At 40.2% G+C, this 24,537-nt stretch overlaps 2 protein-coding genes across 5 annotated transcripts in view; one reads left to right on the plus strand and one right to left on the minus strand.

The window, feature by feature from the left end:
• Window positions 1-7,840, plus strand: part of ndst3 (N-deacetylase/N-sulfotransferase (heparan glucosaminyl) 3) — a 73,234-nt gene extending 65,394 nt beyond the window's left edge. For 2 of the 3 annotated variants that reach the window (XM_012877699.3, XM_036136987.1), the window contains 3 exons: window positions 2,067-2,169; window positions 4,736-4,846; window positions 6,652-7,840. In XM_012877699.3, the coding sequence (XP_012733153.2) occupies window positions 2,067-2,169; window positions 4,736-4,846; window positions 6,652-6,681 (244 nt within the window). In that variant the 3' untranslated portion in view covers window positions 6,682-7,840. Of the gene's footprint in view, window positions 1-2,066; window positions 2,170-4,735; window positions 4,847-6,646 lie in introns of all 3 variants that reach the window. The other variant, XM_036136988.1, reaches the window with a different exon arrangement.
• Window positions 7,841-11,024: 3,184 nt separating this feature from the next.
• The window catches only part of prss12 (serine protease 12), a 36,126-nt gene continuing 22,613 nt past the window's right edge, over window positions 11,025-24,537 (minus strand). For both annotated transcript variants that reach the window (XM_012877692.3, XM_021324124.2), the window contains 5 exons: window positions 23,716-23,921; window positions 22,029-22,107; window positions 20,031-20,153; window positions 14,209-14,504; window positions 11,025-12,135 (listed from right to left, as the gene is read on the minus strand). In XM_012877692.3, the coding sequence (XP_012733146.2) occupies window positions 11,813-12,135; window positions 14,209-14,504; window positions 20,031-20,153; window positions 22,029-22,107; window positions 23,716-23,921 (1,027 nt within the window). In that variant the 3' untranslated portion in view covers window positions 11,025-11,812. The remainder of the gene's footprint in view (window positions 12,136-14,208; window positions 14,505-20,030; window positions 20,154-22,028; window positions 22,108-23,715; window positions 23,922-24,537) is intronic.

Genomic DNA, 24,537 nt, shown 5'->3' on the forward strand with positions numbered 1-24,537 from the left:
CAGCCTGATCCCTGATGACATAAATGAAACATGTGGCATCTATGCTTTGGGTGAGTGGGAAACAGTTTATGTCTAAAGCACCACTCATCAGAATGCAATCAGCCTGCGGAGCCTCAAGCTTCGAGACAGTGACATCCAGAATTTGTGTCTCGGACCGGGAGAAAGAATGACTCTGTCTTCAATCACAATCCCACACGCATACAAATAACTCGGGAAGAGATTCTGATGGAATAATGAGTGGTCCCTGTGTGTGTGTGTGTGTGTGTGTGTGTGTATGTGTGTGTGTGTGTCTGTCTTTTGGCTGAAGATGGAGTTAGACAAAAGCCTAATCTTCTGTCCTGTCATTTCTTTTTTGACACAGCAGCACTCCGACAGATTCCTAACACTCAAGGCTATTTTTTTTTTCAAAATCTCCCCTTTCTTTCCTTACTTTTGTGACTGAAAGAGACCACTTAGCTCCTGTTTTGCTTTATTAATCCAAAAATGTAGGCAGATGAAGAAATAATTAACATCTTTCATTCCCATCCACCTTAACGTTGTACTCCAGCCCACTGTGCCAGTGGAGCACACTGATCAGCCAAGCTATGATAACCAAACATCTCTCACCCTTAAGGGCTGAGATGAAGATGATTGCATAGATGGGGACTGTGCTGGATCGCTGTGGATTTTCTTGCCTCGCACACATGATATGCTGAGGTGGGCTGTAGCTGTTAAGTTCTTTTTATTACTGATGTGCTGTGTCAGCAAAATATCCAGGCATGACATTACATATAACTTCTCATATCTACCATAGCCGGTTGTACAAAAAAATAGGCCTAGTTATGTCATCATGCACAGACATAAGAAGGAGACTTGCAGCTATTTATATATAACCTGTTCTGAGCGTCTTCACGTTGCTAATAATGGGCTGGTAAATTAGCAAGGCTGCTCACATGACGGTAAAGGAAGCAGCATTAATAAATCACTCTTATGAAAGACCTCTTCTTCACAGTTGTAATTTTTTTCATGTGTTATAAAATAGGGTTTCATCTGAAGCACATTCCTTTCACTGCCCAGTTTTCTTACTTGTTGTCAGGCTTTTCTGCTAGAGCTTGCTGCTGTCCCATCAGTAGAAAGCCTTTGAATATGGATGTTTGTTAGATAATCACATTGCAATACCACGTTTACGATGTTTAGTTAAATGGAATCGCTTTGAAACCTTTTTGCCATCTATTGAGACTACATAAAGATATAACTAATAATTCTAACAAAAGAAAAAAAAACACAGTTTAAAATATGTTTGGATTTCAACAAAACAAATTTTTCAATAAAATCTATTTAATGTAGTCATGTTTTTTTTGTTTGTTTGTTTGTTCTTTTTTTTTACTTCAGGCTTTCCGATAAAAAAAAAAAATGAAGATTTTCAATGAAACCAAAACTTGCGGACTGGACTAATTTTAAAAACGGCCAAACTGTCTTTAAATTCTCTGCCTGTCGGCCTCTCTCTTCGTTAAACCCGATGAATGAAAAGCCTGCCACGCTTGAAAGCGCTTGCCCATGAAGAGGCAAACGCTTTCAGCTGGTGTGACGCCACCAGCTAAAACCGTTTCTAAAAAAAAAACGTATTTTTTTTTTAGAAACATCAATCCGAAAGCCATGTAACGTTTTCAGGGTGGCTATATTTTGTAAGTATTTTGATTCATTTTGGACCAAACACCTCAACTGTGTATGAACTATTTAGTGTTTTATGTGACCATAAAAGTTTGACATGTAAGACTTATTTCGCAAGGCACAGCAGGACTCCCTGAAAATGGAAAGTGGACTAATTGTATCCATTGTGCATCTGTCTGGAGACGACAGCAGTAATGTGCTGCCTTTTTGCTCTCAAGGTTATTGATTTTTCATGAGCTTGACAAAAAAAAAAAAAAAAAAGACAAATCCCTTTTAATTTCTGTGCTGCAAGATTTTCATGACAATAAACTTCTAAACACAGTTTTTCACAGTCAAAACTGACAAAAAGAAACCACTTCATTTCGCCAGTCATGGTGACACTTTTACCTCTATTTTCTGCTTTCTTCTCCTCTCAGCTTTGACCCTCAAAAGGGCTTCTGGTGCCAGCTCCTGGAGGGAGGAAAGACAAAATGTTTGGGAAAAAGCAAAGGAAGGAAGTACCCTCCCATGGACCCAGAGGTAACTTGATTTCCTCTTAATTAAAATAAGGGGGTAAAAAAAGATTCATGTATCGCGATGTAAGGGATTAAAAAAAAGCAAGTGATACTAAAGGAATAGATGTGGGTTTTCAGTGCCATTCTGGCATTGAAAACCCACATTTCTCTCCATCATTGTGGCAAAAATATCCCCTATAGGGCTCAAAGCAGAGGTGGCCGCCCCAACCCCGTCGGATCCAGCCGGACGCTTTAGACCTAATAAGGAGGACTTAATAAAAACCACAATGAAAAAAAAAGAAGATCAGAACAAGCCAGATTGGAATAAAGGGAGATGAGAGCTAGAGAGAAAAAAAATCCATAAATCTTTGTCCTCCCTCGTGACTCCACATAGAGGCTGCAGACGATGAATCACACATTTGCTCTCACATAGATACATTCTGTCTCCACACATGTGCTCATGCGTGGCTCACGGCTGTGCCTCCGCGTCACCTGTAATTAAAATTTATTTGAGCCTCGACCAAGGAGACACCAGGAGAGGCCAAGGGGAGGCGACAGAGGGAACAGCAGGGCAGAGAGAGACAATAAATGCAGAGCCTAGCGCAAGTATTCACACCCCCTGAACCTTTTCACGTGGTCGTAACGTCACACAAGCCTTGGTGTGTATTATGAAGGACCAAAATAAAGCAGCACTTTTGTTTCTACAAATAAAATCTGCCGCCCTTAGCACCATTACCTTATTAATTTGAGACATAATTGGTAACCAGGATGTATTTACTGTCTATGAATAGAGCTGTCTTGGGAAGTCCTTTAGAGGTTTGTTAGAGCAAACAGTACCTAATAAACCGCACTGTGAAGAACGAAGAACTCAGCAGGCGGGTCAGGAAGAATGTTTTGAAGTGTAAAGCCGAATCAGTTTATAAAACCATATCCTGAGCGTCAAACGTGCAATGGCAGAACGGCAAATCATACGGAGACATGAATGTCCACCTAACGTGTCAGGCTGTTCAAAGACAAACAGCTGACTTTGGCTGAGCTGCAGAGATCCACCGCTCAGGTGTGAGAATGTCTTGGCAGGACAAGTTTTAGGCTGCGTTCACACTGCAGGGAAATGCGACCCAAATCAGATCTTTTTGCCCATATGCGACCCATATCTGTCTTTTTCATGGCAATGTGAACCAATTCCAGTCTTTTCACCTCCATATAAATCAGATGTGTGCCACTTCCCTATGTGGTACTAATTTTTATACGGATCAGATATTTTTCCAAAGCATCCGCAGTATGGACAGTCATGTCACATTTTATACGTCTTTCACGTCACTCTCCTGTCTCTCACTGCACGTCCACACACAGTAGTAAATGGTAAATGGCTTGTACTTGTATAGAGCTTTAACTAGTCTTGACGACCTCCAAAGCGCTTCCCCCTACACTTTAGTCATTCACCCATTCACACACACATTCACACATAGACGGTGGTGAGCTATGTTAGTAGCCACAGCTGCCCTGGGGCAGACTGACATACACCGGCGCCACCAGGCCCTCTGACTACCACCAGCAGGCAATGCAGGTGAAGTGTCTTGCCCAAGGACACAACGACAGAGACAGTCAGAGAAGGGGTGCATTGAACCGGCAACCCAGCAATTGCAGGGCAAACTCCCTAACCTCTGCACCACTGTCGCCCCAGTAGTAGCAGCTAGCGCTCCATAAAATACCATTGTTAATAGCCGTCCTTCTTTCTTCTTACCTTACTTCATCTTGTTATGATGTGGTCTCAATATTGTAGGCTCCCATTGCTTAACAGCTTTCCACTAATAAATAAGACTTTTAATTGCATTCTTTGGGAAACGCCCCTATTCTTGCCACTCTCCGTACCGTAAGACTAAGGCTACGTTCACACTGGAGGTCTTGATGTTCAATTCCGATTTTTTGCTGAAATCAGATTTTCTTTTGGTGGTGGTCATTCATACTACTATTAAATGCGACCGCCATCATACTGCTGCTGTCTGAACAATTCAGGACTGCAAAGCGACCCGCAAGCACAGATAACAGAAGGAGACGTCACACAGCAGTGCGCTGTTTTTTCTAGAATTGTTCGATAAAGTTTTGTTTAAGAAAAAAACAACCTTGAAAATAAATGCGAATACCAGCCGGCATCTCACCTTGTTGCATGTGGGGAAGTATGGAGGAAGGGGATCTGGCCAGATGAGACCAACATTTTTATTTTTGCCCACATACAAAAGGCTCATCACCCTGAGATTCACCATCCTGCAGGACCTTGACCTTAAACATTTAGATAAATCTTGTGTTATAACAGCAGTCAGAGTTCAAACCAAAATCCAACAGAACATATTTTGGCAAGACTTAGAAAACAGAATATTGGAGCAATTGGGTCTGTAGATTGTAGCCTCTCAGTAATCTTTTAAAAATATTTCTTGATTGTAATCTTTTCTCCTCCTTCATCTTCTCGAGTCTCGACTGCGGCTCTCTTGTTTTTTCCTGACTCTATTTCCTTTACTTCTCCCGCCTGTCTGTCATGCTCATTGTTCACACTTTCTCAATGTCTTTTCCTCTCCTCCCCTTCCGCTCCGCAGGCACGCGCATATCTCTCCAGGTATTACAGGGAGCACAATGTGGAGCTGTCAAAGCTGCTGCACCGGCTCGGACAGCCCCTTCCCTCATGGCTGAGAGAGGAGCTACAGAAGGTCAGCACCATGCTCATCTCACCAATGGATATGTGCTTTTAAAGGTTAAAGGAAATACCTAAAGTATAAAGAGCCACACAATATGGCTATTTACAAAGACTTGGACAGGACCTGCTACGGTATCGGTTCTTTTAATCATTTGGTCAGAATCAACATTTTCACAGGTTTTGTCTTATTTGTTTTTTTTCTGTTTTAGACTCAGGTTGTATTTTTTAAAGGGAGATTTTGTGTTTTTCTAAAATCAATAATTGCCCTTGACTAGAACAAGAAAACACAGTAACCAAAAGTGCAGATGAATCATTGCAGCGATTTTTCTGCCAAGTCCAAAACCAGCTAACATTTACAAGACCTCTGTCCATTGTCCTCTGATCTCCCTATCTCTTTTTATTTGTTTGATTTACCATGTTATGATCTGCCCCAGGAGTTTGTCAGAAAAAGGAGTGAAGCTTTTACGGGGCATTCTCATCCAAACCACCTCAACTGAACCCTTTCAGTGCAGATTAGCAGCAGCTCTTCTAAGACCTCTCCCCTAATTTCACAACCTGGCAAGCCAGACTGATAACGCTTAGCGCTCTCGTTTTTGTCCTACACATTATCAATCTGGGTCTGCTCCCATTGAATCTATTCAACCAAAGGTTGGTTTTAGCCAATCACAGTATGTCGTAAGCAGCAGCAGTCGCCATGAGAAACCATAACAGGTTACGCTGGTCAAGACCTCTGACTAAACAGATGAGATTAAACAGATGTGAGAGCAGCAGCTTTGTGCGCGTCCTCCTGCGCTGCCATGTTTATTTTGGCTCGGCTCTGGGCTTAGCAGATCATGCTGTCGTCACAGCTGTATGTCCCGCCTTAAGTCATAACACTGCAACAGAGAATGGCCAACTCGTGTTCGTCGAATCTTGAACGGTTGCGGCGGGAGAATTCAGCTTGCAGGGAAGGTTGCCGATTTGATGAAGCTACACTTCCTTTAGCTATCCTGAAATCCAAGCATCTGAACGGAGCTTACTCTACATGCCGGCTGGGCTCACCCTTGGAGATAAGGAGAGGAGCTCTGTAATATAAGGGAAACGTCTCTCCTTTTTGGCAGAAGTATATAAGAAATCCTCCAAAGGGAAGCATATGGCGGCTTCCTTTTATAGATTCCAGAAACCCTTCAAGTGACTCTTTTCAATGTGAGGCATTGGTGGCTCTACTTCAATTCCTCCTCCACCTATTGGATGGAGCTTCTCGCCCTCTCGTTATTTATATCCTCTATTTACCATTTTTTTATTTACTTTTTATCTATTTACTCTTCTGCATCAGTACCCATAATTATTAGATATGGATCACAAGCTGAAGAACAAGATCTGGGATACAAACGGCTGAAATGAGATTCCGCTGTAGGTCAAGTGGTTGGGCTCTGCCTTAGAGATGGGGCTGCTCAGAGTAGAGCAGCTGCTTCTCCACTTTGGAAGGAGCTCCCAAGATCTGCAACTTAAAACTCAATCAGAACCTATAAATCAGATTACCTCCCAATTTCATGCTAAATACTCATGGGTGCTTCAATTATAGTATTTTCCTAAGTCCTTTACAGGAACTGTATGGAAACACTTCTTATATCTCATGTTGTTTTCATATGCACTTGTGCCCTAAGCAGAAGTTTTCTCCCATTTTGCAGGAGACATTTGACTCTTAATTAAAAAGCAAACAAACCAAAAGAACAATAGTGCAATTAAAACCCTTCATTTCATTTTCTTTTGTCTCTCTCTCTTCTCTGTTTCTCTCTCTCCAACATTTCCCTGTTCTTACCCCTTTCTGAAGGTTAGATAACATTTCAGTCCATGAGCCAGGGGTAAAGGTCGAGCTATCAGAGATCGGGAAGCGACCAGGAGCTCCTGACCTTCATATGGGCGCTGTCTGTGGCCTTTTTAGAGCACGCTGAGGTGAAGCCAAGGACGGAAGGACTTGTTTCACCTGTGAGCTGCGGCGCTGCTGGATGGAGCGGGAGGAGTGAAGGGGCCAAGAATCTTTGTGAGCTGCACTGCGATGGATGGATGGATGGATGGATGGATGGATGGATGGATGGATGGATGGATGGATGGATGGATGGATGGATGGATGGATGGATGGATGGATGGATGGATGGATGGATGTTGCAGGTGACTGGAGGCAGCTCTAAAGAAACTGGGACTAAAACAAAGCGCCAGCTTCTAATAACAAAGAGAGCTGTGGGAGACGTTGAGGATTTGGCATGTTCTGAATGCCCAAACCTGGTTCTGAACTGACTCTCATGCAGACCTGCAGTGACTTTAATTTTTTTTTTCTTTTTTTTGAATTGATTTCTCCACTAAGTTATGTTACCAGAGCAGCGCTGGTCAGCTGTGCAGGGTTCACATAGAGATTGATTTGCACTGAGTTCTGTTCTATGGATCCCCCAAATACGAAATAATACGTACCTTTCAAGAGTTTCTTTAATATCCTTTGTTTGTTTGTTTGTTTGTTTGATGATGAGAATAAAAAGCAAAGATGAGATGGACTCAGGGTGAGTGACAGACTGTTACTTGTTTCTTTGGATTATAAATCTCTTAAAGCAGGTTTAAGGCAGCTCTGGTAGCATTGTTCCCTCCGCAGTACGTCGCCGGACACCTTCACGGGAAAAGGTTTGGACTGGAAGTGAGTAACTGAAACTAAACACGTAACTCAGTCAGGATTCTCCACGTATGCCGTGTCCATTCATTAGAGAATGACTTCAGTTCTAAGAACTGCAAATGTATGACCAAAACTAGTCCAAATTATGAGATGCGTTTAATTTTGAAGTTGTTGTTTTGTTTTTTTTTTTCAGTTGGTGCTGTGACTGCCAGCAGGTTATGTTTTATCAGTGTCTCTTTTAGGTCTAAACCTCTTTTTCCCTCTGATAACCAGTGGCCTATGTTTAGCCTCAATTTGAATGCAAACAAACCTAAATGTCGAACACAAAACCAAAATTCCAATAAAAATGGATATGACTGCATTAAATGTTTATTGTGTTTTTGGTGAGCTTGCCGGCCCACGTGAGGCCCGTTTGTGAGATTACCTGTTGTTCTGAATGGGTCAGGATAGAGAGCTTTACTTCAAAGGTAAGTTCAAAGGTACTGTATGGGAATTTATTTGGCACATTCATTTTACAAAACCAACACAGAGGCAGACAAAAAAAAAAAAAAAAAAGCTCACGGCTGTTTGGCCACTTTGCAGTCAGCAACACGGACATGAGAAACATTCACACCCCTTGTTCCGCTCCATGTTCCGACCGCAAATTTCAATGTGTCGCGTGGAGATTCTATGCAACAGACCACCAGGTAGCACATACCTGAGAAGTAAAAGGAAATTAAAGCCATGCACACAGTCAGCAGTGTTTACAATTCAAGAATTAATTTGGTGTTTTCAATCTGTACTCCATCATCCTCCATTTAGCTGATATGTATGTATAGTGTTGCATTTTACTTGTTTTCAATCACTTCACCTGTCAGGGGTCATGATGTTAAGTCTGATGTGCTCCAGCTTTTTTCCACACAGAATCACATCACAAGGCAAGCACAGCAAGTAAGAAATAAAAATAAGTCCTGCATAATAGCAGAATGGAACATACAGGCAGGTACAGATAAGCTTCGACGTATCTATAGCCCCGCCAGGTTGACATTCAGATCTATTTTTTTCAACTAAGTAGGTTTCTGATCGGAAATGAGACAGAAAAATCAAATAATATAACAATGTAAGAGGAATATCAGTAAAATAAATCTTAAAACTATTTCAAAATGGCATACCTTAGTCCAGACGTACAGAAGGTAAAGCAGGCAGCTGTCAAATGAAGGGCTCAGCCATGACGTATAAGAAATTCCTGCAGTTGCTTCAGTGTTGATGGAAGCCTCCCCGACCAGTTTGTGGTTTTATCACTTTTGGCGATGTGCAGTTTTCGTAATGTCTGTGTTGTCCCATTTGGGCCCACTTCTTACCCCTTGCTCCATGTAATGCTGTAGAATTGGTAAGCGTGTCCTACTGTTTGCAAGTAATATCCTTTGAATTTTTGTACATTTACCGTACTGTACAACTAGGGCTTTAGCAGAAGAATCCAAATTAGGAAATGTGAAGAAAGTCTGTTTCAGTCAGTTTCACTATGGTGATGCTGAGCATTAGCTAGATCAGACTGAACGCAAAAATTACATTAGAAAATGTGTCAACAACCTGCTATTTAATGGTGAGCACACGTACCACCAGATTATTGCGGGCGCTTTGGTTTTTTAATTGTTCCCCCAAGCGAATTTGTTTTTGTAATATAAAATAATTGTACAGCATACTGTATGTTATGCTATATTAAAGCTGGAAAAAGTGTTGGAAATATTTATCATGCTGTATTCTTACCTTACATACACCCAACTTTTTAAACAGAGAGGTATATACCTGTTTATCTGTAGTAAGTAAGTTCTGTTCTGTGACAGCCAGTAGAGTACCAAATAATACATTTACACATTATTAATTAAATAAGGAGCAAAAGGACAGGGTTTTATCTTTTTTGACCTACATCAATTTGAAAAGGTGTTACACTGAACTGTAACAGCTGGGACTTTGGGGTTTAAAATAGGTGTAAGATAACAGAAGTAGCCTCAATCGTGTTTTGACACCAGTGCCATGAGATGCTTTGAGATTTAAATCAGTTGAGGTGATTTGACTTTGAGCTGTGAAAATACAAACGATATTCACAGTGAACCTTTTTGCAAAACCCCGAGTGAGGTAAATATCTGAATTGGGTTTTTGTAATTTCTCAAATTGACCACATGGGGGCAGACTCAGACTGAAAGCCAAGTTTGAATGGTTTCGCTTCTTTTGATTATCTATTTTCCTGCCTGTGACAGTGGCCTAAAGATAAGACTGATGTGTAAATAAATAAATAACATCGTGTTCCCTAGGGCTCATGGTCAAATGCAAGTTTAATTTAACTTTTCTCTCTGCCATATGGGCTCATTCAAGTAAACAATCCTCTGTTTATCTTGTTTATCGTGCTGAAGTGTCCAACCAGCACTTTTCGGGTAACGCAAAAATAAATAAATAAAATCAACAATTTTAGGACTTTAGTCGACAATTTAGGTTTCCTTATAAGGAAAGTGTGGCTTGAAATTAAGTAATGTACCATATACCTTCAAAGTTAGATATTTTTTGTTTTGTAGGCTGTAGAAGACACATTCCACCTGCATTTTACAGTATTAAAATACAATTTAACAAGATAAAGACAAATAAACAAGAATGTCAGGTAAAATGTGTGTCTTTATGTCTAATATTTTGTTTGGTGCAGCTACCTGGTGTAACAATTGGCCTATGTTTTCGTTTAAAGAAAACTAGCTCCTCTTCATGTCAACACTGCCAGACATTTCTACGAACACTGGGTGTGTAGGTGTGTGTAAGCAGTGTCTCTTTCTGACAGTTTGCTGTCATGAACGTCTTTAAAAAAATATCCCTACAGGGCCTTGTCACCTGCTCAACCTGTGTCAAACAAAAGACCCAAAATGAAGCTCAACATCTACTTTAGCATGTATTTACAGACACCGCTTATGGCTATTTAAACTTCAAAGCCTTGACACCCAAGTATTGAAAGTCTAAAACGTAAATAACTCCCGATTGGCCTTTTAATTGTCTCTCCTTCAGAAACATGTTTTAGCCCCAAGATTGTGAAACATTTAGAATCTTGTTTTCCAAATGTTTTAATGGCAACAGCTAGCTTGAGCAGTGAGTCAGCAGGCAGACCATCAAGATGACTTCTGGAGTTACTGATGAGCGTATGTCAGGTAAGAAAACAGCAACATAGTTGTTGTTCTTTTTTTTTTTTTTCTCAGAGTCTGAGCCAAGTGAAGAAGGGGATGTTTAGCTGCAGATATCTTGTAAATACTTTTGCTATAGATTTTGCTATCACAATGTTTCACTTCGGTGGACATTGTGTCATGCATTGATGCCCTTATTCAAGGTCTTCAAATGAAATTGTATCTATCTTTAGAAACTTTTGACTGCATTTTGACTTTAATATATTTATTATTTACATGATTTTTATTTCAGACATGGAAATTAAGCTAACTATTCTGAGCTGAACATAACTGAAAAGGTAATGGTTGTAAAAAAAAAAAGTGTCCCCTTTAAATAGCTTGAGCGTGATAAATAAAAAGTCCACAGATTCTAACTCCTTACAAAATTTTCCTTTATGGGAAAATGTTACATTGAAATAATAACATTAAACAAAGTAAACATTGCATTTTTTTAGGTTTATGTCTTTCTTTAGTATCAGAATTATGTTCAATACTGTAATAACAACACATGCACAAAGTGTGGCTGCAGCAAACAGCCACATGGAAATACTGTTTTGTGCTTTGCCAAAGACACATTGCCTTTCTCTGTAAGCGTTGCTCAACACAAAGTCAACCTCTATGTATTAGTGCATACAATGGATGAAGACCTGTGCAGTGTTAAGACTTGAAATAAGCTTATTCCATAAATTAAAATAAACAGGACTGAAATGAGACTTGGGAGCAAATTTCACTGAGTATTGTACAGTTAAATGAAACAAAAAAATATATATAAATATAATATGTGAATAATACGTGATTTTAGTGCAAGTATGAAACTTACTCCACACTAGGTTTGGTCCTTTTTTTAAACAAATTACACATTCATTTAAAAAAACAATACAATATAAGGTAACAATAAATGCTTGCACACAAAACATAATTTAAACAATGGATCATGTCACAACCACAGAGATATTTCACTTATGTTGTATTCACGAGGGTGAATAAACTTCAGCATTGTGCTCTGACACTTTTTTTTACCTGAAAATCATCTTTTCACCTTTTCGTTAGGCAATATGTATTACCATGACAACGGATTGTCGTGAGGGAAACTTATTGCTGCCTTGTTTGTCACCTGACTGATCGAATCCTGAGACGTCACCTCCTTTCCGTTTCTGGACCCTCATCGTGTTTTCTCAAGGCGTCCAGTTACTTTGCGTATCCACGAGCTGAAGGCGGAGACCTTGGTGTAAACACCGGGGGACTGTTGTGTCCTGCAGGCGTGACCCCAAGACGTGACCCCATAAACCACCCAGCCCCCTCCAGGACGCTCGCACACCAATGGTCCTCCGCTGTCACCCCGGCAACTGTCCACGCGCTTCTCGGACTGGACGCTCCCGGCGCAGAGCATGCGGCTCGTGAAGGCGCTGTGGAAATACTGCTGGCATTGACGGCGGGGGAGGAGGGAAAGAGGGGCTTGCTGCAGAGTCTTGGAGTAGGAACGTCCTGTAAACGGAGATGCCGGTTAAAGGTTTTAATGAGTCCTGATGGACATTTGAGTTTTTAAAAAATAGGGTGGGTTCGCAGCAATGCGGGATATTCTTACTGCTGCTGCTAGTTCAACCACTGTGACGACATTGATGTTTGTATGTGATAGAGTGCCCCAAAACCTTCAACGAAAATATTTCATCATGACCGACTTGTGTGTCATGTTTTTCAAAGGCAGATTGATTAACATGAAATTTGAATAGTATTCAACTTTTGCCATAGGTAGATTAGTTCTTGTCCATTAGCTTGTGTTAATGTCAGTGCAAACACAGGTCAGCAAAACAGGCAGACAAGCTAAAACATACTCTTTCCTGATGTATTCCTGCTGCATTCTCAATGCAACAAAGGACTAGACCCTGCCATCCCAGCCAGCGCAATGCCGACCAGACAGCGTCGCTCAAACGCACTGAATCCAGCGGCAAGCACAGTGCAAACCCTGTTTTGTCTGAAACCCCCATGGCTGTAAACCAGGTGAAAGTCTCTCTACGCTCATTCCATGATGACTCTGGTGATTTTTATTAGAGTGAACCTCCACCTCATTTCTTGTGGGGAGAATATAGGTGATTAGCTGTAACTTACAATTAACCCATTCTGGGTCAGCATTCAGGTTTTGCGGCTATCTTCAGCCTTTTCCATGCCGTTACCACCTGTTCCTGTGCGCACACACGGAACAGGCTACCCTCTCTGGTTGGCTCCCCTTTTTCTGTTTGAATAATGCTTCCCCAGCAGATATTTGAAAAATGGCCGAGGCAGGCCAACGGCCCTGGGCTGCCAGTCCGCCTGTGCGCGTAGTTACGGCGAAGCATGCGTGTAACCATATGTTGAGTCTTCTTACGCTTTTGACTCATTGTCAGATTATGGTGGAACGGGTAGGTATAATAATGCGGTCCCTTTTGTACACAATTCCCTGTCGCATTTAGCTAGTGTCTGGCCAGCTGCCTGAGTAACACCACGTTTACAATCCCACCAATCAGATTGCACGACAAATATTCATCAGGTTCACGGATATGCATTTTTCTACGAAATGTGTATTGCAGATCCAGGGCCAATTTAATTAAGATGACAGCACAGACAGCCGTGATTTGATCTGACTTTGCATCATTTAGACAGCGATCCACAAAATATGAATAAATAATCATCAACACTGCTGGGGTAGGGAAAGGGGGCTGTTTTCAGGGGTACTTAAGACCCTCCTGTGCTCTCTCTCGCCACCATAGCTCAGAGTCATTAAATATCCATGGCAGCTCCTGCCTTGTGCATGAGTATGTGTGTGGAAAATTGCCTGCATGTCTGATAACATGGGTGGCAGATAGCCAAACATAAACAGCTGAAGAAAGTAGACACGAAGCCTTGAGTCAGACGCTTGCTGCTAAACATCACAGACTTTAAATAGCCTATGCGCCCTCACTTCAGCAAAGCAGTAAAACTCTCCCAACCACCCACACAAACATGCATATTTTATCAGTCAGGAATCATACGGGCATTAATGAGATCCAAGAGCATTTTGCAGTGGGGAGTGCGGGCTGTTGCATGGTGAAAGAATGACATTCTGCAGGCCTCTGTGATGAGGTCGAGATGATTAATGACACCAGTATGTAATTTAAAGATCACTAACAGATGTGTGTCTGTGTGGGCAGCCGCAGGAAGAATATGAACACGTGCAATTTACCATACAGGGTATTTGGAATAGAAAAAGCATTTGAATTTTCAGACGGTGTTTTTGTTCTTGGAAGCAATCCACCATTGCAATTATGTTTTTTTTATGCAAAATTAGTCTTTTATTTTCTTTCCATTTATTACTCTACCCTAACAGTTTGAAAATGACCTAATAACTCATTTCACATATTGCTGTTTGAAATCAAACAGTGTTTTTCTGTGAGAAATAGATTTTTTTAGGCTGTCCTTGTGTCTTTAGATACATATTTTTAATATTTATTACCCAAAATAATTAAGTACTACGTAACAGGTTTTGGACGGAATACAGAAAAAAAAATTTGTTCTATACTACAAGCCATGCATTAAAACACTGACCTGTGTCCCCCCATCCTGTAATGTGGCAGTTGCTGGCCTGTTTAAGCACTCTCTCTTTCCTCATGGGTAGGCAGGCGGGAAGGACGTGACGGCTGAACGACACGCACTCTCCCGGTGCCTGACCCATGGCCCCCGGTGACAGGCGGACCAGGGCCAGGTCATAGTCGTTGCTGTAGGAGTGGTAGTTCGGATGAAGGATGATTTGATCAACTCCGTACTCCTCTTCATACTCCTCTGGGACAAGGGAATGGTAGTCGCCCAGTCTGACTTTGTACTGCTTGGTGCTGTTCCCATACCTGTGGAGATCAAGAAAGCGTCTCACGTGTGTTATAACCTTAAACTTTCATGTATTTTATTGGGATCAATTAGGAAACTGAAGGAAAATGATGAACTGTTTTCAAAATTCTATGTGAATTGGATTTCACCAGGATTTCACATCTAGTCACTAAGATATTTGCCCGTTATTCTTTCATACTCTTTGCATTTGTAGATGATGGATCGAACAGAGCTCTGTCAGGTTGTCAAAGCTTGGGATGTTGTTTTTGAAACTCCTCCCCAGCTTCCTTCTTGACATGTCTGCTGTGTTCCTTGGTCTTCTTGACCTTGTTCAGTAATGTTCTGTTACAAACTTCGGAGGACTTCACAGAACAGCTGTAGTTGTACTAAGATTAAATAATACAGAGGTGTTCTCTGCTCACTTATTAGGTGACTTTTAAACGCAACAGATTACATTGGTGTCAGAGTAAAAGGGGTCAGAAGACAAGAGCATCCAATTGTTTGCATAAGTAAAATTGTAAACCATGTATATTTCCTTCCCCTTGACAGTTGTGCTCTACTTTTTGCTATACCAAATAAATAAAATCCTAATGCAATACCTTAAACTTGTAACGTGACAAAATGTGAAAAAACTCAAGAGGTATGAGAAGTCTTGTTTTCAACTCTACGAATAGCTTGTACTTTCAATATTACATCTGCCCAAGATTGCATACTTTTAAGCTTGCTACATACGCTATGAGAACAAAGAGATTTTTTTTTCTAATAGTATGGGTAGGAAGAAGACAAAAAAAATTGTTTTGGCTCTGTCTATACAGAGTGCACGAGACGCTCAGCTGCAGAACTCCGCCCCACGTCACGTCAGACTGTCCTGCTAGGAAAATTTACAGAACAAACCCCGTAAGTGAGCGGAATTGGCATGTTTGACTGCTTCAATGACCAGAGTTGTACTGCAGGACGGCGCAACTACAGTTCCACAGATGTGTGAGACATTTCCACTTCTCCCAGACATTGTGTCGAGAACAAAATGGCGTAATTTGCTGCGGGAGCGAGAACAAATCTCCTGTTTCTCGTGAAATATGTAGCAGCCATTAGCCATGACCTGGTTTGAACAAACTAAAAACGGAATTCAATAACAAAAAAACAGATTTGCTGCTTTGTGCCAATGTTTTCTTGACTCATAGTATGTCTATTATCAGAGTGTTGTCTACAGTCGCTTTATTTGTAGACACCAGACATGTTTGGCTTCCTCGAAATGAAAGGGACGAGAAGGTGAGCAGGGTGATCCAGGGACCGTGAAGGATGGAAAAGAAAGGCGAGACGAGGAGTGAAAGGACGAAGCTTTTAGACAGAGCCAAGTCTCCACTTGTGTCCAGTTACACACGGTGGAGTGTTTCCAGAAAGATGTCCGACCGCTTAAGTACATCAGAATTCACTGACATGCACTCTTTGGAAAGCTAATAGTGGTGAGTAATAAAATATCCAGCATCCTCTCCTAAAACCAAATCTACATTACAGTCAAGGCAGTTATTACTGAAAGTAGCTGGATTACTGTAGGCAAGAACTCTTCTGTACAGTTACAAGTATAAATAGATTTAATGTGTTGGCAGCATGTGACTGCTGACCTCAGGTCAGCTTTCACGAATCTACTAATGCTAGATGTCTAGTAAAACAATTTTATACCTTCAGATTCAATTCAAAACGTATATTTTGATGCTGTTTTGCACTAAACTCTGTGAATTTCCTAATTTTTGAGTGTGTGTGTTAGCTTAATTTAGTAGTTAACACTCATGAAGGTTGACACCATTAAAGTTGGAGGTCCCTTTTTAGCCATTGCACACTCTTGCTTGCATGCTGCAAATGACTTGCAAGCTGTAATTTGCTTGGAGCATTGAAAGAGCAACATGTGCTCAGACAACCAAGAAAAATAGGTTCAACGACTTGACCTCTGGGGTCTGATCATAATATTAAGAACAGTAATAAGAAAAAAAATAGAAACTAGAGACAAAAATAAGATTGAAAAAATTAATGGGCCTCATAGAGTAGCATTAAAGGGGGTGCTTTTATGCCCTAAACATACCCACATATGCGGTAGTAGCAACACGATGCCCTGCATTAGTATTAATGTTTTTGTCATGCTGTCACCACTTTCCTTATCAAGTTGGGGAAAAGCATCCCCACAGCATGATGCTGCCACCATTATTTTATCTTGGTGGCACATAAAATGTGAAGCTGTGAAGTCGAAAGTCTCTGTTGGCCTTCGTGCTCTCCTGCATGCATCCTGGAAATGGCTGCAGAAAGCTGTTACACCAAAGACTGAGAGCTTGACAGCTTGGAGCATGCCAGTGAGTATGTGTCTATCATCAGATAGACACAAAGAGCTTCAAGGGTTAGACCTCTGCAGTCAGTTACGATGTTCTTCGTAACAAATGTTCATGTTGAACTGTGGCGTAGCAAAGAGGGATATTAATCTAAAACACAGAACTGACACATTTTGGTGGTGTGTCTTAAATCCTGTGCCGCAGTCGTCTAAACATCATAAATACAGGCACACTTATACAACATAAACAATAACAAAAGAAAGCTTTTCTAAATGATTTTCTTAATCACTCATATGGTATGTGTTTTGTTATTATAACAACAAACGCGCGTACACACCCCACTCTATTTTGTCATGGTAATATTATTGTATTATGCCTGGTATTTCGGCCTCCATTTAGCCTCCGGGCAGTGTTTGAAATTTGAATGACTTAACAACAGCCTCTCAGTGTTGAAGGCATTCCATAATATGATGACAATAATTTACTTAAGGCTTTGTCATATTTGGTCAATTATGAAGGCATCCAACAACCAAAGCAATACCGACAGAAAGTTACTAAGCAGCTCAGTAATTAAGCGCACAATGGGTTATAATTACTTTAGGCAACGCCCATATTTTCTTCGTTTTACTATCAACTTCTTAGGGACAGCAATGCCAGTCTAAACAAACTAGTTACTGATTAAGGCAAAGGACAAAAGGACATACCAATGAGTCAGTGCCACCATCTGAATAATCTTTAAAACTACCTTCTATCATTTTTGGCAACCCTAGTAACGATGTGTAAACATTATATTGCAGTTGTATGATGTCACACTTTAGAAAAATCCAACATTTTATTTGTGTTCATTTATACAGAGAGGCAACTAATCCCACAAAAAATTATTTTATTTTTTTTAATTTATTTATTTTTGTGGACATGCTAAGTCTGAGAGATAGGGTGAGAGGCTCTGTTTTCCATGGGAGTTCAAAGTTGAGCCGCTGCTTCTCCACATTAAAAGGAGTCAAAATTGTTAAAGACAAAAGAAGAGGGCTACTTGGTTAAACTATTCATACTCCTTAAACTTTACAACCAAAAACTCTAATGTGTTTGAATTTAAAGCTATAGTTGGTAATCCTGTTCAAAAAATTGTAAAATTGTCCTTCCATCCTGAAAGTAGTTAATACATTATGTATTCACAAACAGAAGGTTAAAAAAAATTGTTCGCTGTGGGAGCTGCAGGCCTGTAAAAACTATAACCAATCTCTGCCGTTCGGTCCGAAGGGCAGAGATTGGTTATAGTTTTGTTCCTGCTCTCACCCATAGACGTTATATACTCACCCCCTCTAATATCTGCTGCTTGGGCTGATATTCACATTTACAATATCTAACAGACCAAGGGTTATTCAATAAATATAATATACATAACATTGTGTACCTTTAAGGGGGTCTTTTCTGGGTTTTATTATTTTGGCCACATGCTATACTTTTTAAGGGGGGGATAAAAACAAGTGACACATCAGACAACTGAAGACAGTTGCCAAACTAACCCATATTTAATGTAAACCATAAGCTTTAGTCATGAACTCTTAAAGCCCAGACCTTTCCAAATCACAACACAACCCAATACATTGTCCGAATGACAGAATGAAGAGTTCTTTATAAATAGTCCTTATCAATCAAAAATCATGAACCTCCCAAAAAAAAATAAAAAATAAATAAATAAACTACGTTTGGTGAAAAGCTGTTCCACATATCTGTCCGTTCCAAGCGCGGATAAGGTAAAAAAACAAAAATGTTGGAGCATTTAATCCAATACGTAGTTTAATACAGAGTAGCTCTCACAGGCCTCTTTTCTCCTCCAGGCCTGCCGTGCAACCTGTCATGCACCCCGCTAATTCCTCTGATTGCCACCCTTATAGATTCTCCATGTGGCCTCCTGTTCGCTATGATCAGCAAAACTTCTTTTTTTTTCTGGTTATCGTTGTCTGGAGTTAATTGGGCTGTCCCCCACTCAATCTCTCTTTTTCTTTTCTTTTGTGCAGAGGAGCACCGATCCAAACCTGGCCTGATTTTTTTTGCGGTTCCAGATGATTCTTATAGTGTAAAATTATAAGGCCTCGTTGTTTTAAATTACACAACACTGATAGTATTTTTTCCATGTTAATAAAAACATTTCATTTCCAGATAAGACATAAAAAGCTATTCGTTGGGATAAAAGCAATTATGTAATTTTTTTTTTACTTGGAAAAATAGTCTATTAAATCCAATAAACACCTTTTTAATGTCTTAACTTGAAATGTTAACATAAAGTGGATAACTGCCCTGGTTCATTTATTTGAGTGTGGCACTGTAATTAAAACTGTTATAACAGCCTAGATACGTCTAGATTCAAACCCATGTGTGTCCCTCACCACACAATGAGGAGAACTGTAAGAGGTAAAACAATCTCAAAAGCTGGCTGAAAAAACTGCAGCAGGTTTTTTTTTTTTCACCGTGAGATTATTTTAGTACAGTAGAAGGTACATTTACTGTAAGGAGTTTTTCACACATTAACAAGGCGTAACAGTAAGATATACATTTCCATTTATGCTTAAATCTCCTGGATGATATAATCAAAGTGCTTTTAAACATCTGTACAAAGATACTCTATGCTGTTTTTTGTTTCAGATTGAAGAGTAAAAGTTTGCATTAAATCATTCATCTCATAGTCACAATTGATCCAGTTCATCAGGGGAGCTACAGGGAAAAAATGTCTTCCTTTCCGAAATGTGGGAACATCAGCATTCACAGCCGTGGAGCGTCTGACGCATTTAGCAAGTTGTGGTTCTACGATTTAATGCAAGCAATGAAACTAAAACCTGGTAAGAAAAATATATTTCTTCAAAAACACCACATGTTCCTCAGAAACAATAAATACTGACTCTTGTGGTCAGATTCTTCTCCGATCTTAACTTCTTCTCCAGTGTATTTGTTCAATTATGGGTACCACGCGGAGGCCCCTGAACCCGAACCATGCTTCCTGTCACCTGCACTACCACTACGGCCAAATCACGACCAATTACTCCAGAGACTGTGTGGGTTCTCGGGAATCTCAATGGAAACTCACTTCAGTTTGCATTTAAACCTCAGGCATCAACCAAACGGCAAACATGCCGAAATTGTAGTGTGTGGAAGCAGTCTCACATTTACCTGAATTAAATTACATTCAGGACTTAAAATAGCAGGTGTGGTGACGCGTTTGTTCCTGACCTTTTGAAGCAGTGTGCTGAGGTGAGGACCCAGCAGGTGTCAATGAGAGTCCCACCGCAAACCAGCCTGCCGTCTCCTCGAGATCCTCGCAAACGAATGGCAGCCTGCCACGGCCAGCCGCCCCTATAAACACAAACATGCACACAAACACTGCCCTGTCACTACCAGAGCAATTATACTGGAAAAAAAGGAGGAACAAGAAATTTACAGATTGGTGAGTTGAGTTTCCTCCAGACAAAGCAACAAATTGAAATTAAATCAGCGCATGTGGTCGTTGCACAGAGATATATATAAACAGGGCCTTAGCAACAGGATGCCTTTGTACTAACATAAGCGCATGATTTATGCTTTTTTGGGGGGGAAACCCTAACATGCCTGTCAGAAAGAGTTCACAAGAGGCAATGTAGAGTATAAACATGCACTTCTGAACCACAGATATGCAAAAAGACAAGAGTAGAACGTCCACACAAAGACGTTCATGCAGCCATCAGCAGAAATATTGTAGATTTACCTCAATCACTAAGCAATAAATGTGCTATAGGAATCTAAGTATATTCCTATTAACAGTTTTGATTTCGTAAAAGCATATTTGCCTCCATGTTTACAACTCAATCCACCACAGAATCATAATCTTATTTGTCCTCTTTCCTACATCAACATAGCTTATTTCTTCTGCTTCAGAATTTAATGTATTGGTTATTTTCAAACAAGTAAATTACAATCTTGCTTTATTTCAGGTTCTAACTGCTAACACAAGTTATGCAGAAGCAAAGGTAAGCAGCCAAGGATATCAATAATGATGATGAGACAATCTTTCTGTTTTATACTGTCATACATTTTATGACACTCTGGTAATCCTATGTGCCAAAAGAGTACCAAAACGGTGTTTGTATGGCCGCCAAGAGTTCTCAAACTTCCTGTTTGAAGTTTCAAATCACATTAGATCAAAGGCTTAGAACAAAAGCTGATGAGCAAACCCAATTTATTGCGTTTGCTTGCAACTTAGAAGCAGAAATGAATCCCAGCCTGGGATTCAATTAAACAGAGGTTTTACCAAAGGGCTGTCCAATCTTAAGATGGAGGTTTGATAGATTTTGGTTTAGCTGAGCTTCCCCCTCAAAAGAATGAAGCGATTGACTTGCTGTTTAACCAAGATCTGGATCTGGGTTTGGACTTTGATAATTTTTCATATAAATACTGTATATCTTCATTCTGCTTGTAGAGGTTCAACGATTTATGGCTATAGTGTGTTCATTTGTGTCTTTAACTGGATGCAGTCTTCAGCCATACAATTGTGATCAAAGGCCTGCCAACAAATAATCAAAATTCAACTTTTTAATTTTTCTTTGTTCATCTCTAGTTTCTCTCACCCTAAAGAAACCATTAATACAATTCAGTGTTTTTGTTTCTAAAGTTTTTATGTCCTTACTGTTTTTTAAACAAATGGGGTTACATCACTAAGTATATGACAGAGAAGAAAAAAGAAACTAATAATTGAGGGAGAAATAAATAAATTAACAACCTAAACAATAGTTTGAGAGATGATCCACTTGAAATCTGGCAAATTAAAAATAAAGGAGGTAAATTAAAGTAAGACACGCTGTTCTGTTTCTGATTTTGTTTGGACAAATCTTTTATGTTTAAGATAAATCTAAAATATTTTTTTTCATAGTTAGTTTTTATTTTGTCATACAAAAGATTAAAGCCATTCCCAGACTTCTCCAAGAACCCCATAAAAATAAAATTAAAATCAACCTCCTCTGTTGCTAGCACAGCTGTCATTGTTTGTCATGTTTACTATTTTTTTTTTACTTTATTGAAAAATGATTCACTCTTAAATAACATAGACTGATTTAAGTTAATGGCATAAAACCCAGAGCTTGAAAAACGTTTTACCTTTGAATCAGCTGGTATCCATTTGCGACGTGAAATGTGGTCATTTGCTCTGACTGCTTCTCTTTCCTCTGTTATTAATCCCATCTGTCCCCTCCATCTTACCTCAGAGAGTTCGCTCCTCCTATGATCCGGCGCTGGCGAGTGTGCACGAGGCGCAGACCGCAAATTGAGCTGACAGGATCTGAGAGAGACAAAAGAGGAGCCACGGGTCGTGTGAATGAGAATGTGTGGAAAGATGGTGATTGCTACGCCATAAACTTCATCTCGGATTTTCCTCTTGTTAAATATTTAGACAGGTCCAAAAAAAAAAATGAGGTTTGAAATTTACCTTTTGGTGGAAAGCACAAGGCTGAAATCGATTAGAAATAAAATTTATTTGAGCTCCCTTTCAGAGTCTGAGCGTAATGGATGTTAAAGTCTAAGTAGTGAGACAAAACATCCTCTTGGCGCTGGTTAGAACTGGGAGAGGCAATAGGATATTTAGCTTTGTGTGAATCAGCTCTTACATGTGATAGACAAGATGAAGTGAAAACAAAGTCTGACCATTTTACCATCTGGAGGTATGTACTGTACAGTGACTTGAAAAAGTATTTGTACCCCTTGGACCCTTTCACATTTTCTAATGTTACAACCACAAACTTTAATGTACTTTTTTGGAGATTTATGTGGAGGTCCAACACAAAATGGGTCTACTACAAAAGCACTATTCAATCCATTAGCAATCATCTGACAATGGAAATAGAATGACACAATGGCAAACCCTTGGCGTGATCTGGGTTACTACAACAAAGTAGTTGCTAAATGCTAAATAAATTAACTGAATGCTAGATACTAAATCGCTAACCTGAAAATTGATAGAAAGATCGTGAAGCTCACTATTTCGACTTCAACTCGCTACAGTGGCATTTAAGACAGAGCTGCTTATGTACCCCACAGCGGCAGACCTACCGACGTTGGTTTTTCTGGGTCACAATATCTTTTGAGCCAATACGAATACTGATTGAAATTTCAATGGCAGTACACTCATTAAACATCAAAATAATGCATGTAGACAGCCCTATAAGACATCCATGTATACAGTTTATTGGCAAAAATAAGTCAATTTAGGGGTTACTTGTTCTTTAAGAAAGCAATTGTTAAGAAAAGCCAAAAGCTGCCCTTTTTGCCACAAGGCATACTTGAGACAAACGTGTAGAAGAAGTTCCTTTATTAAGACAAAACCAAAGCTGGAGTCTCTGGCCTACATGTAAAATATCTTGTCGAGAAAAACTAACACTGCCCATCACTCCGGACACACCATTCCCACTGTGAAACATTGGGCTGTCAGCAGCATACGACGAGAAGGCTTTTCTTCAACAGGGAAAGGAAAGTTTGTCAGAGCGGACAGGAAGATGGATGGAGCTTAACACAGGGCAGTCCTGCAAGAGAACTTGTTAGAGGCTGCAAAAGACAAGAGACTGGTGTGGCAGGACTCTAAACATTCAACCAGACTGTGTCTCCATAGGCACAAATGGGAAAGACAAGCCCTCAAAAGACTTGCAGGGTCTATATACAAATGTGTGGCACACATTTTAGACTTTTGTCATCAGAAATGGTCACAAACATGTACACTCGGAGGAGTTTCAGACTTTCTGCTAAGCAGTTCATCTAGTTTTTGTCAGCCATCTGTTTCTTATCTGCTTGTTTAATCCACGAGACAGAATGGCACTGTTTGCAAAATACATTTAGAGTTTCTGTATAACTCTTCACAGAGATCAAATAAGTTTAGCTTGTCAACCGCTTGACTGACCTTTAACCTCTCTGTTGCTGTGCTGCGATTCTCCGTAGTCACAGATGACCCCGGCGTCCTCGCTGTGGCGGCAGTTGTGCGTGCCGGGCTTCTGCTTGATGCAGTCGGCCAACGAACGCTCCTCGCCGTTACACTTCACGTTGTCAACGTGGATGGGGCCAGTCCCTTCTCCAAAGTATGCCATCACGCGGGCCTTTGCAACACCGCTGGAGGGAACAGACAGAACAGAAACCTTTACAACCAACAAAAACATATCAGAAAAACTGAAAATAAAGGTGTTAATGACACATTAGCTTGGATGTTATAGGGCAGGGGTGTCAATCATACGGCCCGCGGGCCGGTTCCGGCCCGCCGAACAATTTAGTCCGGCCCGGTGGCAAAATGCATTATCATTATTCAACAAAAAAAAAATATTTTTTTTTTTTTTCCAGTGTCCTGTCTGGCAATGTGGCAATAAGAATTGTTGTCTTAATGCCAAAAAGAGCTCATCAGATTTGACTTTCACAAGTGGAGCAGTACTGCTTTTGCCATAGAGCTCCGCTTGATTTATCAATGTGAATAGTTTTATTATGATTCATGCAGGGAATATCTCAAATGATATGGACACTACAATGGGAAAGTAGGAGAGGAAAGGAAGAACAAGATGAAAAAAAGAAGAGAAGGAAGAGAATGATAAAACAATTATTGAAAAAAACATGTACTTGGTTTAATTGAAAATCTGCAGTTCCTATATTGTCCACGGGGGGCACTGTGTTTTAATCAGCAGATGGTAGCACTGAGCTTCAGACGTGTAAAATTGATTTTAAATCATTTCTTAATTTT

Source organism: Fundulus heteroclitus, chromosome 5 (genome assembly GCF_011125445.2).
Source record: "Fundulus heteroclitus isolate FHET01 chromosome 5, MU-UCD_Fhet_4.1, whole genome shotgun sequence".
Classification (NCBI taxonomy): Eukaryota; Metazoa; Chordata; class Actinopteri; order Cyprinodontiformes; family Fundulidae; genus Fundulus; species Fundulus heteroclitus.